This window comes from Nicotiana tabacum, chromosome 3 (genome assembly GCF_000715075.1).
Source record: "Nicotiana tabacum cultivar K326 chromosome 3, ASM71507v2, whole genome shotgun sequence".
Lineage (NCBI taxonomy): Eukaryota > Viridiplantae > Streptophyta > Magnoliopsida > Solanales > Solanaceae > Nicotiana > Nicotiana tabacum.
Window position 1 is genome coordinate 96,419,148 of NC_134082.1, and position 20,724 is coordinate 96,439,871.

Genomic DNA, 20,724 nt, shown 5'->3' on the forward strand with positions numbered 1-20,724 from the left:
TTGACCGAAGTCAACATTATGCATATTAATACCAAAATTCATCAAATGTTTCACATAATTCACATATTCTAATATAAAAACTTTCCGGCTACGTGCCCAAACTGTGCACGCCAATCGAGGCAACTAAAAGCGAGGTTTTCAAGGCCTCGAAAGCGCGGAACAAGGAAGAACTACGGTGATGACCCTTCGAGTCGTCACAAGGAGACACACTTCCTAAAATTAAGATTTCGTGCATAGGAGACGCACTTCCTAAATTAAGTTTTCATTAATAGGAGACGCACTTCCTAGTTTAAAATCATTAAAGTTTTACCCATAGGAGACGCACTTCCTAAGTTATTTTTACCCCTAGGAGACGCACTTCCTAAGTTTAATTTCATGCATAGGAGACGCACTTCCTAAAATTAAGATTTCGTGCATAGGAGACGCACTTCCTAAGTTTATTTTTACCCCTAGGAGACGCACTTCCTAGGTTTAATTTCATGCATAGGAGACGCACTTCCTAGTCTAGTTCGTTTAAGTTCATTCGTAGGAGACACACTTCCTAGGTTAAATCATTGAAGTTTCACCCCTAGGAGACGCACTTCCTAGGCTGGGTCTTTCGGGTTATATTTTTGCTTTAGGAAACGCACTTCCTAAAAATGAGAGTTTACCACTAGAAGACACACTTCCTGATTTTGGTTCACACAAGTTTTACTCGTAGGAGATGCACTTCCTAGTTGGGTTCATCCGCCCTCAAATAGGATATGTTGGGTTCATCCGCCCTCAAATAGGATATGTTGGGTTCATCCACCCTCAAATAGGATATTTTGGGTTCATCCACCCTCAAATAGGATATGTTGGGTTCATCCGCCCTCAAATAGGATATTTTGGGTTCATCCGGCCTCAAATAGGATTTTATTTTCAAAGTTGTTGTTGAAATCAGAAGCCCGCCTGAAGAGAGGAAAGGCGTTTTATTTTTAAAGTTGTTTAAATCTCGCCAACCTAAAGAAAGGAATGACATTTTATTTTCAAAGTTATTGTTGAAGTCAGGAGCCCGCCTGAAGAGAGGAAATGCGTTTTATTTTTAAAGTTGTTTAAATCTCGCCAACCTAAAGAAAGGAATGACATTTTATTTTCAAAGTTGTTGTTGAAGTCAGGAGCTCGCCTGAAGAGAGGAAAGGCATTTTATTTTTAAAGTTGTTTAAATCTCGCCAACCTAAAGAAAGGAATGGCATTTTATTTTCAAAGTTATTGTTGAAGTCAGGAGCCCGCCTAAAGAGAGGAAAGGCATTTTATTTTTCAAAGTTGTTGTTGAAGTCAGGCGCCCACCTGTATAACGAGAGGAATACTTTTCAGTCTTTACATTTCATGTCCTAGGCGCCCACCAGTATAACGAGGGAATACATTTCTGTTTTTTCATTTCATGTCAGGCGCCCACCTATATAACGAGAGGAATACTTTCTAGTCCTTACATTTCATGTCCTAGGCGCCCACCAGTATAACGAGGGAATACATTTATGTTTTTTCATTTCATGTCCTAGGCGCCCACCAGTATAACGAGGGAATACATTTCATATTTTTGCATTCAGGCGCCCACCTATATAACGAGAGGAATATTTTTCAGTCTTATACTTCAGGTCTTGAAATCAGTAACCCACCGGAAGGCAGAAGGTTACAACAAAAATCCCCGGCATAACAAATTTTGATGAAGAAAGTCGTATCCCCAGTGGAATCGCCAAAAAGTTTAATGAAGGAAGACATATCCCCAGCGGACCGAACAAAATGATGAAAACTGGTATTCAGAAAAGCAAAAGGCCAGTGTCATCCCCAAGTTCTCGGAAGAAAAGCACCGGAAGAAACACAAGCCGACAAGAAAGCAAGGCAACAAGAACAAGTTGAAGATAGACGAGATCTTATGATCCGTAGTCTAGCCTAGCTTCTTGTTTTCTTTTTAGCACGGTGTAATAAAGAGATCGGTAAAGCAGTGGTAACAGTAGTAACAGCAAAATCACAGTCCCACGGTAGTCCCGGCTACCAAAACTTCCCGAACTACATTAACCTGATTCCCCTTTAGCTAGGGATATGTAGGAAACCTTTGAAGCAAAAGTTTGGTTAAATCTTTTTCAAAAAATGCTTCACACGGAGTACTCAGATGGGCAAAATCGCTTACTTTATCTTTGCACGAAAACCCTTCGTGTCTTCGGGCAAAGAGGGGCAGCTGTAAGCACGTGATTTTTGCCCTATGAAAGAATTACTCCCAAAAATTCAAAATAAAAACTATTTTCCTTGGTGTGCAATTTTGAGAATTTTTGTGACATTTTGGATAATTATTTGTATTTGTCTGTGCATGTTTATTTGTTAAATTAATAAAAATAACAAAAATATGTCGCATTTGCATTTAGGATTTAATTATACAATTAGGAATAATTAGGTTTGTTTTACAAGAATGAAAATTACAAAAATATGCATCGTTTGCATTTTTAGCATTTAATGTCCAATTGTACAAATTTATGCTTAATTATTACTTAATTGTGTGCTAATTGTTATGGGGAGTTAATTTGCGATTTTATGAATTAATTTAGTTCTATATGATAATTTTAGGATTTTAGCATTTAGTTTCAGTTTAAGAAAAATAAAAGAAGAAAAGAGAGCAAAAATATAAAGAAAATCGGAATTGGGCTCTTCTTCAAATTCAAGCCACAGGCCCAAAAAATACCCAACCTTCCCCATGACCCGGTCCATCTCAACACGGGTCGACCCGGTCCGCCCCATAACCCAAACACTCCCCTTCTTTCATTTTCATTTTTCAATTCCAAACCCCAAAACCCTAAAACTAAACCATCCACCCCTCTCTTTCTCTCTTCTCCTTCACCACTCCTTCTCCTCCAATCTCCATCGCAACCAGTCGTAAAACCAGCCCCAGGTACACGAAAAACAGTAGCTTAAACCCCGTCGTACTTCTTCTTCCTCACGTGAACCGGTCCGGCACCCCCCCCCTCCCATTAAATCCGACGACCTTCATTTTGTCTCGAAACAGCCCACCTCCACAAGACCCCAGCTGCAGAACACCTTCAGCACCCCTCTCTTCAGCATTCCAACCTAAGAATCCCACCCTTCAGCCATGGCTTCACCATCTTCAACACCCTAAGACATTAGATCCGTCGCTTCATCCAAAAATCCCACCCCTGACTTCGTCTTCTTCATGCTGGACCTAGAGCAGCAACGCCACCAACAACCACCGTTATTCATCTTCTTCAACAGCATAACACCAAGAATAGATGACCCACCCTCCCATCCGTTCTGCTTCGTCTCCAAACGACCACCATCTCGCTCACCAAAACAGTCCCTGTCATTCATCGTCGTCACGTCCAAATGACAACCAGCATCTCCACAGCCAACTAGCCACACCAAACGATCATCTTCTTCGTCTCCGTTGAGCTCGAGCCTGAGCTCTCATGGCTACTGGTTGTTGCGTCTTCTATTTCACGTCCAGCTAAGCTGCTGCTTTGCTGCGTCTTCACGTTCATCGTCTTCAACCAAATGATCCTACTGTCCCGTTGCTGCTCCTGCTGCATCCAGCCTCATCGAGCATCTAGTTCCAAACAAATCCCATCGCTACTGCTTCACCCTTTTTCTGTCGCCTCCAGTCCAAAAAACAAGACTCAACCATCTCGTTTGTTCGAGCTTTGGTCGGGGTTTGTCGAAGCAGTCCATACACAGTCGAGGACATCGAGTTGCAGTGCATCGAGGTTGTCATTCGAACCCAATCCCTTTTAATATGGTAGGATTCCGACCTATTTTTGTGTTGTTGTTAGCTTTCGTTCATCTTCTGTTCAATTCTCGTTCCAGGTAAAATTAAATATTTGGTTTATTCTGATTTTTCTCCTTCTTTGTATCGTTGCATATTTCAAGTTAGGAAGTTCAAATGTTTGGTTTAAACTGTGGCTATTCCCATGAGTGTTTATTCTTGTATTGGTTCAAATGGTTTCGTTTTGTGTATTGTTTGGTTTCCTGCTTTTTGTTGTTCATCATATGATTTCAGTTTGCATTTTTGTTTCCGTTAATTGTGATTCACGTTGTTTCAGTTTACTTTTGTTGTTAATATTGTTGTCTCATTGCTCGTTCATTTGTGTCTAAGTTAACCAGTATTGGTTCCCAATATGGTTAACTTATTCTCATTAATTTGATGTTGTTCAATCTGTGTTCATGGGATTTGTTGTTTGAATTTGTTTAGAAATTGGTTATATTTGCTGTATTTTGGTTGGAATTGATTAGGTGAATTGGTTATAGCTAATGAGGTAGATTGGTAAATTGCAGTACGTTCAGGGGTAAAATGGTAATTTCAGTAAGGTTGGAGGGGTATTTTTGAAATTGAACATTTGAACAATTATTTAATCTGAGTGCTCTGTCCACTAGGCGTTAACAATATTAAAATAATACATTGTGGGGGACAAGACATAAGTTTGTGGGGAGGTGATATAATTGTTTAATATAGTGGGGGACAAGACATAATGTAGTGGGGGAATAATATGATTATTTAAGTTAAGCATGGGGGACAAGATATAATGGAGTGGGGTTGATATATTTGTTTAATGTAGTGGGGGGCAAAACATGTAGGCATGGGGGACAAAGGAATTAAATAAGAAAAATATTAAGTAGTGGGGGCAAGGCATGCAATTAAAAGAATATTTCGGGTTAGTGGTTCAAGACAAGAGTTTTGCTATAAATAAGAGTCATTTTTGACATAGAAGGGGGGGGGATTTTGGAGAGAACATTTTGAAGAGGACATTTTTTGGGGAGAACATTTTTAAGAGGACATTTTTTAGGGATAGTTTTTTAGAGAGGATTTTTTGGAAGAGGAAGATATTCTGAAAATCTCAAGAGTGTTGGAGAGTTGAAAAAGAGAAAACAAAAACAAAGTGAGAAATGAGTTTAGTTTCGGGTTTAATACACGCGTGGTTTGTTGCTGTTTAGTCTTTTTTACAAACTTTTGAGTTTATTCTATTGAGTTGGTTTGGCTTTCTTCAAATTTTCCAGGGCCTCGAATCTGTTTCGAATTGCTGCTGTTGGGTTGCTGTTGTCTTGCCGTGTTGTTACTATTGTTGACTGCTCTTTCATCTTCTTGTATTGCTATTTCCAGGTACATATTTGTACACTCTTAGCTTGAGGCGAAATGAAGTATTGACCAGGCTTTGTTCCTGTTGAATTCCTCCTGTTTAGATTTGTGCTTGAATAGAGTTTTCCTTTCTTTTGTATAAAAATGTAGTTGACTGATTAATGAGTAATGGGGTTGCATATGCATAATAACTCCTTCATCTAATAATGTTAGTTTAAATTAATCAAAGAATAGTCAATATGTTTTGATATTATTGTGTGTCAATCTCATGTTCTAGTGTTATTAAATAATAGAATATAGAATGAAAGCAATCTCTCTTTGTACAAACTCGATTGCAATTTTTCATTTGCATTAGCCGTAAATTAATAACTAATAAGTTACGTCCTTTTTTTTGGCATGTAATTAATTGGGAGATTTTCTTTTATTTTAGAGACGAACTTAATAGAAAAATGTAGTCGCTGTAGGTTTATCCCTTTAAATAAAAACGAGACGAGACGAGCCTCGCCAAATAAAATGTACAGATTGCGGGGCCCTCACAAAAATGTATGTGTTAATTACTTAGAACTCGGGATAGGCCGCTTAGCGAACTCCACGGCCTTACCCAAAATAATAATACGCTAATCGCTTTAGGCGCGCATTTTAATAATCTTACCTTCTTAAACTCGGGTGCACATTTATGTGGCCCAAATCCATCTCAACGGAGTCGAAATGTGTCTCTAATCACGGGTACATTGATTGTGACGTGGTTCGAGATGCATGTCCATGACGTTGCAAATTCCTTTAAAAAAAAATAATGAATGAGACGAGCCTCGACAAACAAGAATACATAAATTACGGGTCCCTCAACGGATAGATATTTCGAATGCATAGATTTCGAGACAGGCCGCATAGCAAACTTTACGGCTTTTCTCAAAATAACAACGCGTTAGTCTTTAGGCGTGTATTTAATAATGTTATTTTCCTAAATTCGGGTGCACATTTATGTGACCCAAATCCAAATCTCAACAGAGTTGAAATGTGCAAACAACCACGGGTGCATTGATGTGACGTGGTTCGAGATGTATTTCCACGATGTTGCAATTCTTGATAAAAATAATAATAATAATGACTAAAGCGGTTAAAAGTTAAAATTCGCACATAGGTTCAACATGTATTAAATCAGATAATCAAGATGAATATGACAGTTGAGCGACCGTGCTAGAACCACGGAACTCGGGAATGCCTAACACCTTCTCTCGGGTTAACAAAATTCCTTATCTGGATTTCTGGTTCACGGACTGTTAAACAGAGTCATTCTTTTCCTCGATTTGGGATTAAACCGGTGACTTGGGACACCCTAAATCTCCCAAGTGGCGACTCTGAAATAAATAAACAAATCCCGTTTCGATTGTCCTTTAATTGGAAAAAACTCCTTCACCCTTCGCGGGGGCGGAAAAAGGAGGTGTGACAATCATGTCACGTGAACGTGTCCACAACCACGATAGTATATTAAACGTGCCTAAAGAAAACTACGAACATTTGTCATTTTTTATATCTAAACTAATACGAGTGCTATGTATGATTAAATTGTTGATGGCACACCTCAAACTATATGAACTAAAATTAATTTAGCGGCCTATTAGCAACCATTTTATTATTGAAAAAGTTTGTTCGAAGTTACACGAACGCATACTCCGAATTGATTTTTAGAATCGTAATTATGTCATGCGAACGTGTACACAATCACAATAATACATTAAATCGCGCCTAAAGCATTAGACAATTCAACTCTTAAAGAAAATTATATACATATCATTTCATGCATTGAAAGTTAGATCAAATCTATTCCCAACATTCATTTCTCAATTGCCATAGGCAATGCAAAATAGTCAAGTACAATGCAAATCCAGTGGACGCTCGAATTATCGAAACATGGACGTAACTTAACATATTAATATGAGTCCATTCATCTCTTTCCTTTGAGCACATGAAATCTAGGTGAGACTACAAACAGTCATTCAAACTAGTCCAATTAGAATTATCATGAAAGATTGTACATCTCCAAACCAACTAATGGGAAAAGATCGACAAATGCAGAAAATTAAAGATCCATTATTCAATTTGCAAGAAAACAGTTACACTAGGCCCAAAAGATGCGCATATATGAATGAATTTCCAATTCTAGCATGGCAATCAATATTAACTTACTAATTCAACTAAGCATCTTTTTGCAGTTAAGTCATATTGGACAGCTCCAGCTACCCAAGAATCCTAGACTTCTTAAACCCACTAGTTAATTTTTGTCCTTTTTCCTTTTATATTCCCGTTATATGGCTCGTTCATTTTCTTTCTTTACTTAATTCTATTATTTAACAAGTGTTATATATGACGACACATTATTCTTTACCACTAGGCTCAAACCACATGCAGCTTTCAGAAGAGTAATACGGAACACCCAACAAAGGTGCAGTCCATCATACAGTCTTGGGTTAATGTAATTAAAATAGAAATAAAGCTAAACTATGAACAAAGAAAAAAAAAGTTGACACTAAATTCCAAAGCTCCAGGTTTCTATTTCAACTCTGAGCCAAGCTTTACATTAGGTAGAACATGAGAAAACTCGTACCTGGAAATGAAAAAGGAAGATAGAAATAAAGCAACTATAACAGCCACAGACCAGCAATCAGCAGCAATTTAAACCCAGTTCCAAGCCCAGAAAGTGAAGTAAAACAGTCCAGAAACACAATTTCAGTCCAAGTAATGAACCAGAAAACCTCAACCAGACTCGATTTTAATTCATTTCAACTGTCAGCTACCCAGAAATCATTTCAGCACTTAGGAAAACTTCAGAAGTCACCAGAAGAACTCATGAAATAGTGTTTTTCTAGAGTTTTCAGTCGTTTAAGACTTTTCAGGACTTCTAACTCTTAAAATTTCCTCTGTTTTTTCTATAGATCTCTCAAGCTCTCCTTCTATATCTATACTCTATCCCTCTTAAATAGGCAACGGGAAATGCCCCTTGGATTCACAAAATGACCTTTCAATATTTTAAAATGATTCCACTTACTCAATAATGCACTTCTAACCCTACCACTATTAGAATCTTCTTAAGTTAGGTGAATACCCCTTTTTATTAAACAATTCTCAAGCTATACTCTGAAATCCTAATTATTTGATCAGAACTACTGAAAGTTCTGATTATTTGCAAACTTGCATAAACAATTCTATAAAACAAAATCATCAAGCAGCCAAAACCAAACAGCATCCATTTCTGAATATATAAGGGTTTAATCATTGAAAAGAAATCAGAAAATACCCCATACATGAGTGATTAGAATTGAAACAAGCAAGAACTAACCAACGAATGAACTCATTTGTGATTCGACCTCTAAAACAATTAACACCAAATTAACTAGACTTGTTACTAAACAAATTCAAACAAATTTAATAAAAAAAACTAATTAAACTGACTAAGTTAGTAGACCAACAACCAGAGAAGTGAAACAAATACTGAAAAAACAATAATCAAGAAAACTTATCGGCTCAACTGGACAACTTGGTACCCAAATTTTGTTTTCCGATTTCATCGCCAAATGATGTTAGTCACTTGTTCTTTGTTAAAAACAAATGATTAACACCATTTCGTGATGAAACCGACTCTAAAATTATCATTAATTCTCGAGTTTAGGTTTGACTTTAGAATTCGGACCCTTGGATTTAAGATTCGAGCATATTGTGCCTTATTCGAAGGAAACTGGTTATGGATTAGGAAAGAGGGAGTTGTGGTGGTCAAGGGGTGTTAGTTTGGGGTCGATTGGAGGTGGCGCCGCCACCGGAGAAAGTTAGGGCGGCGCTAGGGTTCATCCTTTGAATCGATATTCGAAGGGCTCCAGGGATGTTCGAAGGTAACGGGTTACGAATTTGGGAAGAGGGGAGTGAGGGGGTTCTACGGTGTAATTTTGGGGCTGGTTGGCCACCGTCCGCCGCCGTGGGCGATTTCCGACGGGCGGTGGTGTGTTGGTTGGTCTCTGAAGAGAGACTAGAGAGAGGGGGGTTCTGAGGGGTTTTGGTATGATTAAAACAGGTGATTTAATTTGAGCCGTTGGATGATTGAAATCCAACGGCTCCGATCAAAGCTTTTAAACAAAACGGGGTCGTTTTATTTGACTAGGGCTGGACCAGTTCAGGGGTAGGTCAGGGTCGGGTAATGAGGAAGGTTTTGGACCGGGCGATCAGGCTAATTCAACAATCTAGATTGAAACGCCTGAAACGACGTCGTTTGGTTGAGGCTGGAGACGGGTCGGGTTGAAGACGGGTCTGGGCTGGTTTGGGGTGGGTTTGGACAGGTTTTGTTTGGGCTTGGGGACCTTTTGGCCAAATTGGCCCAAAACTAGATTTTCTCTCTTATTTTCTTTTTCTTTTCAATTTTCTTTCTAATTTCATTTTCAAAAATTAAAACTTAAAAATCCTAAATTAAGCTATAAAAATCCAAATTATCTAAAAATACTAATTATCTCTAAATAATAATTATCTCACATAATTAATACCAAATTAAAAGAAAATCGCAAAATTTTGACATTAAACACTAAAATGCAAGAGTACGTTATTTTTGTGAATTTTTCATTTTTGTAAAACAACATTTTACTAAATTAACCAAAAAATGTAAAATCAAATCCTAAGTGCAGATGCTATATTTTTTGTATTTTTTAATACATTAATAAAATTAAATATGCTCACAAAGATTTGCAAACAATCAAGAAAATCGCACAGTAATTCCTAAAATAACACATAATTAAAGAAAAAACCTAATTTTGGGTATTCTTTTGGAGTAATTTATATGAGACAAAACATTACGTGCTCACATACTCTTCTTCTTCTTTTATTGTTTTATAACATTTAAGGATTTTTAATTTTAGGATATATGGTGTAAAGAGGCCACGTAGATAGGGGGAAGTGCAGCCAGTAGATATTTATTTACTTTTAATCCACTGTTTAAAATGTCTTTAGTCTTTAGCCATTGCTTTAATATACTCCGGACGAAAATACTCTTCTGCTTACAAAGTTCAGGACCAAGTGTCCTTAACTTATGAGTTTGTTACTGTAAGTTCAGGACTAGCTGTCCTTAATTTATGAGCTTGTAAGTCTAAGTTTAGAACTACCTGTCATTAACTTTTGAACTTGTAACTCTAAGTTCAGGACTACATGTCCTTAACTTTTGAACTTGAAATTCAAAGTTCAAGATTACCTGTCCTGAATTTCCATGCTTGTAACTCTAAGTTAATGACCAAATGTCCTTAATTTTTGAACTTCCAACTCTAAGTTTAGGACCAAGTGTCCTTAAACTATGAGCTTGTTACTGTAAGTTCAGGACTAGCTGTCCTTAATTTATGAGCTTGTAAGTCTAAGTTAAGAACTATCTTTCCCTAGTTTTTGAGCTTTTAACTCTAAGTTTCGGACGTCCTGTCCTTAACTTTTGAACTTGTAACTCTAAGTTCAGGACTACATGTCCTTATTTTTGAACTTGGAACTCTAAGTTCAGGACTACCTGTCCTTAATTTCTGTGCTTGTAACTCTAAATTAAGGATACGTGTCCTTAATTTTTGAACTATTCTTCTTCTAATTTGGAAGTCTTCTTCCCAAAAAATTTAGCAACATCTTCACACTTTAGCAGCTCCACTTAAATCTGGAACTCGTGTATCGAAATTGGAGTTTCACTAATTTTCCCAAGCTTGCTAGTTTCTAATTTCTATCTATCACTTTTTGCAATCTATCATAGTACGTTAATTCTAATCAACTTGTGTTACGTGTGTCCTGCTTTCTTTAACAGTTTTATTTTGATTGGGAGAAATGGTTTTGAAATTTTGATAGAGGGTTTGGGAAGGAAAAGAGATAGAAGAAAGGGTAACACCGTCTTTTCATATTAATTTTAATAGACTAGTGACTATTTTTGCTCAACATTAAAAATGCTGGATAAAAAGTAAATATCACTTTAAAAAGTGATTACCCCCACACAATTTTTACACGTAAATAGGTGTAAAAATTGCACGGCGCGCCCTATTTGGTCGCCCCTATTTAACATATATCCATTTTTTTAAAAAGTTTTAACTTGTACTCACTTTTTAAACAACTTCAGCTCCCTTTCTCCTCCTCCTTCTCCTCTTTCGTCTTCTTCTTCTTCTTCTTCTTCTTCTTCTTCTTCTTCTTCTTCTTCTTCTTCTTCTTCTGCTACTGTTGTTGGTGCTGCTGTTGGTGTTGCTAAATCAACTGCAATTTTTCAAAGTTTCTTATATACAGTTGCTTTTTTTTCTTCTTCTGAAGTTGTTCCTTGTATGATAAAACTGGAACCAGATATTTCTGTAATTGTAAACTTTCTGGCAGAACAAGATTTTATTTCAGCTTGGATAAGATCACTAGCACTTATATGTTCAGTAAAGACATAAACAAAGGATGAGTTATTTTATAGGCATAAATGCATATGGGAGTACGAGTTTCATTCCACTTGGATAATTTCCCAATAAAATTCTTATTTACATATCCAGAAGGTGGACGAATGGCAGTAGGTTCAATTTATAAGTTTGATTTAGCAGCACTATTTGTTGTAGGAATCGCTTTTAGGCAACTAATAAAGGCAGGAAGTTCATAGTCTTACAGTTAAACAAGACTACCTTCATCACTGTATGGTTGCATTCGGGCAAAACCATTCATATTGTGTAGATGGTGTCAATGCTAATTGAAAAAACTTTAGCTTTTAGTGCTGAAGTTTTTACAAATGAACTAAATAACTTCAACATTTTCTGCTGAAGTTTTTGAAAAAAAGCTTATCCAGTACAAAAAACTTTAGCTTATTTAGTGCTAAAATTTTTATAAATGAACTAAATAACTTCAACATTTTCTGCTGAAGTTTTGAAAAAACTTAATGACAAAATTAATGAATTCAGGACAAAAAAACTTCAGCTTATTTAGTGCAATTACAAACAAAAATTTCAGCAAATATAGAACAAAACTTCAGCTACTATGCTTAAGTTCAGCAATTACAAAAAAAAACTTCAGCAAATAGAAAATAAAACTTCAGCTACTATGCCTAAGTTCAGCAATTACAAACAAAAACTTCAGCACACTTGCTACTTCAGGCCCTTCTACTAGAATGCTGAAGTTTTGCGTGATTGCCTTTGCTACTTCAGCCATGTATGCTGAAATTATGCGAAAAAGTGGGTACGCTTGTAATTTTTTTTACAAAGCGGGCACAAGTTAAAACTTGACCCAAAAAGCGGGTATAGATGCAAATCCCCCTAAATAGGTATATATTTGCATCTATACCCGCTTTTTGTGTCACATTTTAACTTGTGCCCGCTTTGCAAAAAATTGCAAGCGTACCCGCTTTTTCGCATAATTTCAGCATACGGGGCTGAAGTAGCAAAGACAATCACGTAAAACTTCAGCATTCTAGTAGCAGAGCTTGAAGTTCAGCTCTAAAGCTGAAGTTTTTGTGTTGTAACTGGGAAACTTCAGCTCTAGAGCTGAAGTTGTTTTACCACCTATTAATATTACATACTAGAGCTGAAGTTTCCAGTTACAACACAAAACCTTCAGCTCTAGAGCTGAAGTTTTTCACTGTAACTGGGAACTTCAGCTCTAGAGCTGAAATTTTTCACTGTCCTACTTGGATTCAGAGCTGAAGTTTTTCACTGTCCTATTTGGATTCTTTTTCACTGTCCCCTGCATCATGTAAATCTGCTTTCTTTTATCGTTTCTTATCTGCTAAGTTTTATTTGGTATCTCCGCTTCTCGTGCATTGTGTTCTTTTGAAGTTTCCCCAGAAATATTTAGACTGATTGTGCCAATTAGAAAATGGTGTCTTTTGCTACTACGATGACTTTTTATAGACTTGCTGTCATTCCCTAGTCGTTTAATTGTACAACTCTTCCATTGTCACTTTTTTCCCACAACAGAAATCTCATCAAATTCGTTAACTTATACAAGTCCAACGACTTGAGTGGATTAATTGTTATCTACCCAAATGGAAGAGTCATTTGTCCCATCGTTATTTATAAATGTTAAAACATAACCTTGCTGTATTCTGGTGAGGTATTGAAGGGAAGGAGAAAGGGAGCTGAAGTTTTTTAAAAAGTGGATACAAGTTAAAAGTTTTAAAAAAAATGGGTATAGGTTAAATGAGGACGACCAAATAGGGCGTCCGTGCAATTTTTACGACGTAACTTCCCCTTCAATTAACAAGCCCAAATACCTTATAGTCTTTTATTTGGAATGGGCCGTGCCCCGTTAAACTTGCAATTCAGAAGCCCAAACAGCATTCCGGATTACGAATTCCTACACAAATCCCGAATGATTTCGGCCCTGCCGATCCCCAAGGGTAGGTCGATTTACTCCTTTCAATCGAGCTGCAACCACTTTCCGGCGATTTGCAGACGCTCCTCTAACCCTCTTTTCTACAGCAAACTCTTTCTCCGGCAAAATCAAACTGTAAGTTTCACTATCTGGGTCTCTAACTCCTTCCTTTTCTAGATTTCATACTTCTTCTTTCACTAGAAGATAAAAAGCCCTAATTTTTCTGTCAGTCATATTCACTGGTATCATTAGGTTTTGAGTTAATTAAAAACAAAACCCTATTTTGATGCCTATGCGAGATTCTTTAAACTATTGCATCTAATTTGCTCGCTTTAGTTAGTTATGTCTGTTAACAACAACAATAACCCTAACAAGAACATGGGAGGATCATCCTCCTTTGGCAATTCACCTCCTTCAAACCCAATTGCACACCTACAATCCCAATCACAACCCCAACAACAGATGCCCTCCGGGTTTCCCGGGTCATTTCAGTTATCTCAGCTCACTGCAGCTCATGCCCAAGCCATTGCTCAAGCACAGTCGAAAGTCCAAGCTCATGCTCAAGCTCAAGCACAAGCTGCCCATGCTCAATTCCAGGCTCAGTTACAAGCTCAGGGTCTGTCCCTTAACCAAGCCCATGCTCTTGGCAATTTTGGTTCTGCAAGTGCCTCCGCGAAACGCATGCCTCAGAAACCTCCGGTGCGCCCACCTGCATTCGCGGCTGCTAACACGATGTCCCCAATGAGAACTATGGAGCTTTCGTCTGCTGCGAGAAGGAAAAAGCAGAAGCTTCCCGAGAAGCACTTGCACGAGAAGGTGGCTGCGATTTTACCCGAATCTGCACTTTATACTCAGCTCCTTGAGTTTGAATCTCGGGTTGATTCTGCCTTAGCAAGAAAGAAAGTTGACATCCAGGAGGCTTTGAAGAATCCGCCTACTATTCAGAAGACGCTTCGTATATATGTATTCAATACTTTTGCTAATCAGATTCGTACTATTCCTAAGAAGCCGAATGCTGAACCGCCTTCGTGGACCCTTAAAATCGTAGGAAGGATTTTGGAGGAGGGAATGGATCCTGATCAAGCTGCCATGTTTCAGAAATCGAGCTCCATGTATCCAAAGTTTTCGACTTTCTTCAAAAGAGTCACCATTTCCTTGGACCAGAAACTGTATCCTGATAACCATATTATAATCTGGGATTCTGCGAGATCGCCTGCACCTCAGGATGGTTTCGAGGTCAAAAGAAAAGGAGAGCAAGAATTCACTGTTAATTTAAGACTAGAATTGAATTACATGCCTGAGAAATATAAACTTTCACCGGCTTTAACTGAAGTTCTTGGTATTGAGGTCGAGACTCGTGCAAGAATTATCTCTTCTATCTGGCATTATGTTAAGGCTCGAAAGTTGCAGAACCCTGACGATCCTTCTTACTTCAACTGTGATCCTCCTCTTCAGAAAGTGTTTGGGGAAGGAAAGGTTAAGTTCACTGCAGTCACACAAAAGATCACGCCCCATTTGTCTCCTCCACAACCCATACATTTGGAACACAGGATTAAACTTTCCGGAAATAATCCTGCTGGAACTGCGTGCTATGATGTATTGGTTGATGTGCCATTCCCTATCCAGAGGGAGCTGAATGCTCTGCTGGCCAATACGGAAAAGACCAAAGAGATTGAAGCTTGTGATGAAGCAATTTGTGGTGCCATAAGAAAGATCCATGAGCATCGGAGGAGAAGGGCTTTTTTTCTTGGCTTTAGTCAATCTCCTATTGAGTTTATTAATGCACTTCTAGAATCCCAGACCAAGGATCTGAAAGTTGTTGCTGGGGAGGCGAGTCGCAATGCTGAGAAAGAGCGACGGTCTCAGTTTTATAGCCAACCATGGTATTTAACTGCTACTAAATTTTACTTGCCATTACATTTTGGGTAAATTATATTCTTGAAGTGAAATTGCTTATTACCATCCGAAGTAGCTTAATATTTATAGTTTCAGTAATTTGGTAAAGTTACAACAATTCTCACCAAGATAAAAGTGTGTATAACATAAATAGATCCCCACAAATATTTATCTTCTTAATTGGCGTAAATTGACAGCTAGTAGAGTTTAGTTGCAATTACTTTGATCATTGTTACATGTGATTTTTTGACAGCTCATGTCTTTTTTGTTTTATTTCATTGCACTAACTCCGTTGTAGTTGCGTCCTTTTATTTTAAGAAAATTTTGTAACAAATGTTAACGAAAATTTTCTCGTACTTACTTCCGTTTAAGATATGGGCACAACACAAAAGGTTTATGGATGGATCACTTATAAAAGAAGTTAAAGATGCATTAAATTCTTAGTATCGCTCAAAATGAAACTTAGTACTGACTAAGCAAAGGAGGGTTTTCTCCAAGACAAGTTTAACCAAAAGGTACATTGTGTTTTTAAAACTAGGTAAGTGGTTGGTGTAATCATCAACTCTTTTATTCGAGATTTTGTGGACCTCATCACGATTGTTGGTAGCTTGTCTATAAGAGATATTTTTCCCTTATTAATGGTGCACTATTGTGCAATGTGATGTTTGGAGACATTAATGAGCATTATTTTTCATTGTCAGGGTTGAGGATGCTGTTATTCGCTACCTGAATCGCAAGCCAGCTTCTGATGCCCCTGGAAGCGGGTGAACTGAACTGTATTCTTCCCTAGTATCGGATTGTTTTTTGTGGAATTTGTGCAACATCCTAGCATTGTTTTCTCAAGAAGTTAAGAATGTAGGTTCTTGCAATATAGCGTGGGTTAGAGGGAAGAATCTTTGTGAAACAAGGAAAGACGTTGGCTGTTCAAGCGTCTTCCTGTGCTACAGATAGAAGTTCAGTGTTTGTAATTTTATTATTTTGGAAGAAAAAAGTTGTTGCTATGTGCAACAAAGCATGTAAAAGTGTAGGATATCTGGATGTTTTGAGATGTCTGATGATAGGAATTAGATTATTGTAGGACTTAGATGTTGGATGCTTTGGTATTCTGATGATGTAAAATTCTAGTATTCCAATTTCCAGCTTCCGATGTCACTGTATTTGTTGCTGCTCGTTTGTTATTCATCAGTCTCTTCTCCAGGAACACCTGACTTGATATTATTTGGGGTTGTTACTTAGATGTAAAAATGATATTTGATGTACTTAAGATATCTATTTCCAGTTAATCTTTCCGAGAGCTTTCGAAATGTTTCTAAAATCGACGTTTGACTATGCAAATTTTTCTGGACAAGTTTCCTTCGGTATTCTTTTCAAAAGAATTTGTGTTGAAAATTTATGAGAGGTGGAGTGGGAGAAAGTTATTTGGAGTTGAAAATTTTGAAGTTTCTAATCACTAACTATTTAAACAACAGACTTTATATTATGGATGTTGGAGTAAAATGAGTCCGACGGACTGGTACACATATAAAAGACTCACATAATCGAGTTAACTAGTTTGGAGTTGAAACTACTTGAATGATTTTAATTTAAGAAAATTTACAAAATTTTATATCTTTGTAAGTCTCTAGATCTATAAATTGTGATGAAACTAATTAGTTTAATCTGACTTAGCTCGAATAATTAGCAAATTAATACTAGTATGCAATAGTTTAAAGAAATGAGTTTTATGGAGATAATAAGTGATAGTTAATCCTACTATTAGTTTGGGTTAAATAACAAATCCTTATAAAAGGCAAAAAAGGAACCACTTTTCTGTCGACTCGTAGGTTTATTTAGAAAAGAGGTAATAGAAGTCTGCAGACGCAGCTTTAATTGGCGGTAGGGCTAGAAGCAACAGGCGCGAAGCTTCAGTCGGACTGTGGAGACCTAATTGTTCGATTTTCTTAGCACAACAAAAGCATGTAATTTCTTCTTCCTTAGCTAGAACACAGCTTACCATTTATGATTTATCTGTTAAAATTCAAAATCGTTTAATACTTTTGGCTGTGAATTGTAATGTTGTATATAATAATAGGAGGCATTCGGTTAATCGTCCACCAACACCGGATACACGGGATGATCAAGAAAAGGAGCCTACCCTTAATGAAATTATCAACATTAAGGTCAATTTTATCAAAATTTTCTTTTGGACACATCGTTTGCAGTTTTCCAGCTCTATAATTTCTGAATATTTGGTGAATTGCTTGTTTAGTTGATTGAGAGTGGGGAAAAGGAACGTTTGAAGGAGCTTTTGAGGGAAAGGCTTGTGGAATCTGGGTGGAAGGATGAAATGAAAGCTCTTTGTAGGTAATGTCTCTCTCCGACATTGTGTCAAACACTTGGAAGGATAAAATGTTGTTAGGAGAATGTGTTACATAGCTACTTTTTCAATACATGAGTGTTTAATTTGAACGACACAGAGAAGATTAGATGAGTTTTATTTGTTTCGTAGCAAGTACATCCTTGCCCTTTGCTACGATGAAACCTCAATTGAAAGTTAAGCGCTTTTCTTAGTTTGCTGTCAAGTGAAATAACTGCCTATTTGACAATCTTGGTCTGTTTATTTTGCTACCTATTTGACTATTTGACAATTGTGTACATCCATATCTTGCATCCTAGAGGGGCATGGTTTGATTCTTACCAGGCCTTTCTGTTCCGCTTTCCTCACCCCGGACCCTCTCCACCCCTGAAATGAAGGGGAAAAGATCCCAAATGGTGTTTGACAAGAATTTAAGGTAACTCAAGTCTTGAACAATGGAATTACTTACAAGTAGGGCGCTCCAACTGCCTCTTAACTCTTATAACTGATCGATTTCATGGGATACAATGAAATTAATGGAACTATGGCAAAAATTTGAGAAATTAGATAAGGAAGGGAAACATAAGGGGAAAACCCCAAAAAAAGGACAAAAAAGATATGTGCGTTTCTTGGCCAAAGAGAGGCGCCAAGTCAGCACTTTTATCACGATCCAAAACCTAACATATCGTGATGGAAAGGAAAGGAAGAAACTCTATTATACTAAAAACCTCTCAAATCAGATCGCTACCTCTGATTATTTAAAGACTAATGAGCTTTTGTTTTGCAGTTCCAGAACCCCGACAAAAAAAATCACAAGATGGTTTTTCATTTAAGCAGACGCGCAGATTAAAAAGAACAAATTAATTGGAAAGAACAATGATTTCTAGAAATGACAGTCTTTCAGCATGTTGGTTAGTTGTAGTAATTACATAAATAGATTTGTGAAATGTTGATAGAAACAGTTGCAGTACAAGAATGATTGAACTTTGACACAAGCAGCAGTTTAGATTTTGAAAGGTAGGTTGGAGAGGGCAACTAGAAGAGGATGAGAAGGGATAGAGATGGAAGGGGGATGAGGGACCTAAAGCAAGTAAGAGAATTGAGATACATCACAGAAGAGGATGTATAAAAGAGGAGAAGAAGGGATTAGGGAGTTTGAAAGGAATTGTTAAAAGGTAAGGGGAGAGGTGAGGGTTGGGGTCTACTGGAGGTTAAACGATTGCAGAGTTGGTAGGTGAGGTTGTCAAATTAGGATGGGGAGGAGGGGGGCAGGGAGAGGGAGTAGCTGGGTATATGGGTGGGAAGGGGAGGAATGGTGGGGATGGGGATAGGGATAGGGTGGAGGAAACGAGCATGAAGAGAATAGGCAAAATAGGGCAGCAGCAAGCTTAGACTTGCTTAATTAGTACCGTAATTTTATTCTCCTTGAAGAATGGGAAAATACATACAATTTTATCCAAATTAACTACTTTAAGGTATGTTTTTCTTTAATTTTGTGGTATTTTGCGACCAAACTTAATTATTTGGTAATACTCTGTTTTATCTTTGAAATTTTCTAAGAACTATCAATTTTGAGGTGGTTGATTACTAATTACAGCCAACTTAGGGCACTTAATGTGGCAGAACTTGAGTGTAATACGTAGGGAACGTAGATTAGTTCAGTAACGAAAAGGTTTGTTTAGTTAGACGACATAAGAGAAGGGAGCTATGTGTAGCATTTGGAGGTACAGGGAAATTAAATGATTGATAAGAACCAAAAAATGTCTGTTTCTAGTTATCATTGATCTACGAGTTTTCCCTGTATTTTCTTTCATCACCTTGTTCAATATTAAGCCTTGATTGTAACAAGGTTGGGGTGGGGGTCTTCAAGAGCCAGTTTTATTTAAGTGGTTGAGGGTTATTGCACCTATTTCTCTCGCGCTTTCAGCTTTTAATATGCACTTAAATTGTTACTACCTCTGAAGGTACTTAAGAATACTATTCCAAGTTATTAGCTTATTTCTTTATCTTTTATGATCTTTGGGATGCTGGTCATGTGTTGTGTATATACAGCAAACGATTCTCAATTTGATGTGTAACCTTTGTCGCATTCATTCTCTCATCAATACTTTACTTTAGGGAATATGTCAAGAAGAAAGGACGGAACAATGTAACTGTCGACGACCTTGTACATGTGATTACCCCGAAAGGCAGAGGTAATGGTTCTGTCTTCTCTTTCACTTTTTCTCAGACACAACTCACACTTGAAGGAGGAATGGCTATAGCTTAAAATGTATTCCTTCTGATTATTTTTGTATCCTTTTAAGCAATAAAAGACATTGAAGTTGACATATTTCCTCGAGTACCGTTGGTTCATTTAAACATACGGCATTGGGAGATTAGATTTTCTGACCCGTCTCTTGTTCAGTTTCCCAGCTTCATGATTATTGGAATGTTTTAAATACTGCTTTTGCATTGCCTGCATTTGATAGAATATATGCATTGGCGTTAACTTTGTTAAAAAATTTCTGCTGCTTATTGAATTGCAGCTTCAATTCCTGATTCCATCAAAGCTGAGCTGCTACAGAGAATTCGTACATTTCTTGTTTCAGCCACTCTTTGATTCAACAGCTTCATATGCATGAAGAAGGTAGCAGTAAAGGTGAATATGTGGCATTATGTTTTGACTCATTCATCTTGGGGCGTTCCTGGTCTAGATTATGACAACTGTGGAGGAGCCATATGAGAAGATGTGTCATTGGCAGTTTGATTGTTCCAAGTTCAACCACTGCATCGCCTCTCACCTTTTAGTGTCTAAATTATTTGCTTTCTGACTGGTGCTGGTCTTTAAGAGTAGTTTTATTGCATTACCTGCGCAGCACAAACCCCCCATCTTTTTTCTCTTTTTTATTGTTGTATACTGGGGGTTGGTAAGAGCCAGTTGGATGTATGTTTTCTCTGGCTTTGTGTTAATTCTTACAAGAATAAAGATTTGGGTTCTCCATCTTAGTTTGCCTGTGTCTTGCGTCTGACCTCTGCAACCCCCTCAAGCGCCAAAGCATTGAGAGGTTTTAACATCCTGTAGGCCATGTCT

General features: G+C 37.5%; 2 protein-coding genes across 2 annotated transcripts; both read left to right on the forward strand.

Annotated features, from left to right (window-relative positions):
• The first annotated feature begins 13,361 nt into the window (after positions 1-13,361).
• LOC107816546 (SWI/SNF complex component SNF12 homolog) lies at positions 13,362-16,473 on the forward strand. The gene is made up of 2 exons (XM_016642269.2): positions 13,362-15,303; positions 16,018-16,473. The coding sequence occupies exons 1-2, from the start codon at positions 13,763-13,765 to the stop codon at positions 16,082-16,084; spliced, it is 1,608 nt and encodes a 535-aa protein (XP_016497755.1). The 5' UTR covers positions 13,362-13,762; the 3' UTR covers positions 16,085-16,473.
• A 657-nt stretch (positions 16,474-17,130) lies between these two features.
• On the forward strand, positions 17,131-20,639 carry LOC107816545 (transcription and mRNA export factor ENY2-like). The gene is made up of 5 exons (XM_016642268.2): positions 17,131-17,274; positions 17,388-17,475; positions 17,565-17,659; positions 19,770-19,846; positions 20,180-20,639. Coding segments are annotated over exons 1-5 (336 nt in total). The 5' UTR covers positions 17,131-17,272; the 3' UTR covers positions 20,254-20,639.
• Positions 20,640-20,724: the final 85 nt, after the last annotated feature.

Bases quoted from the DNA above. Each gene is read 5' to 3' on its own strand.
- LOC107816545 (XM_016642268.2), top strand. The intron at 17,476-17,564 runs GTCAATTTTATC...TTGCTTGTTTAG, and splicing joins ATGAAATTATCAACATTAAG to TTGATTGAGAGTGGGGAAAA. The intron at 19,847-20,179 runs GTAATGGTTCTG...ATTGAATTGCAG, and splicing joins GATTACCCCGAAAGGCAGAG to CTTCAATTCCTGATTCCATC.
- LOC107816546 (XM_016642269.2), top strand. From the start codon at position 13,763: ATGTCTGTTAACAACAACAATAACCCTAACAAGAACATGGGAGGATCA. The intron at 15,304-16,017 runs GTATTTAACTGC...TTTCATTGTCAG, and splicing joins CAGTTTTATAGCCAACCATG to GGTTGAGGATGCTGTTATTC.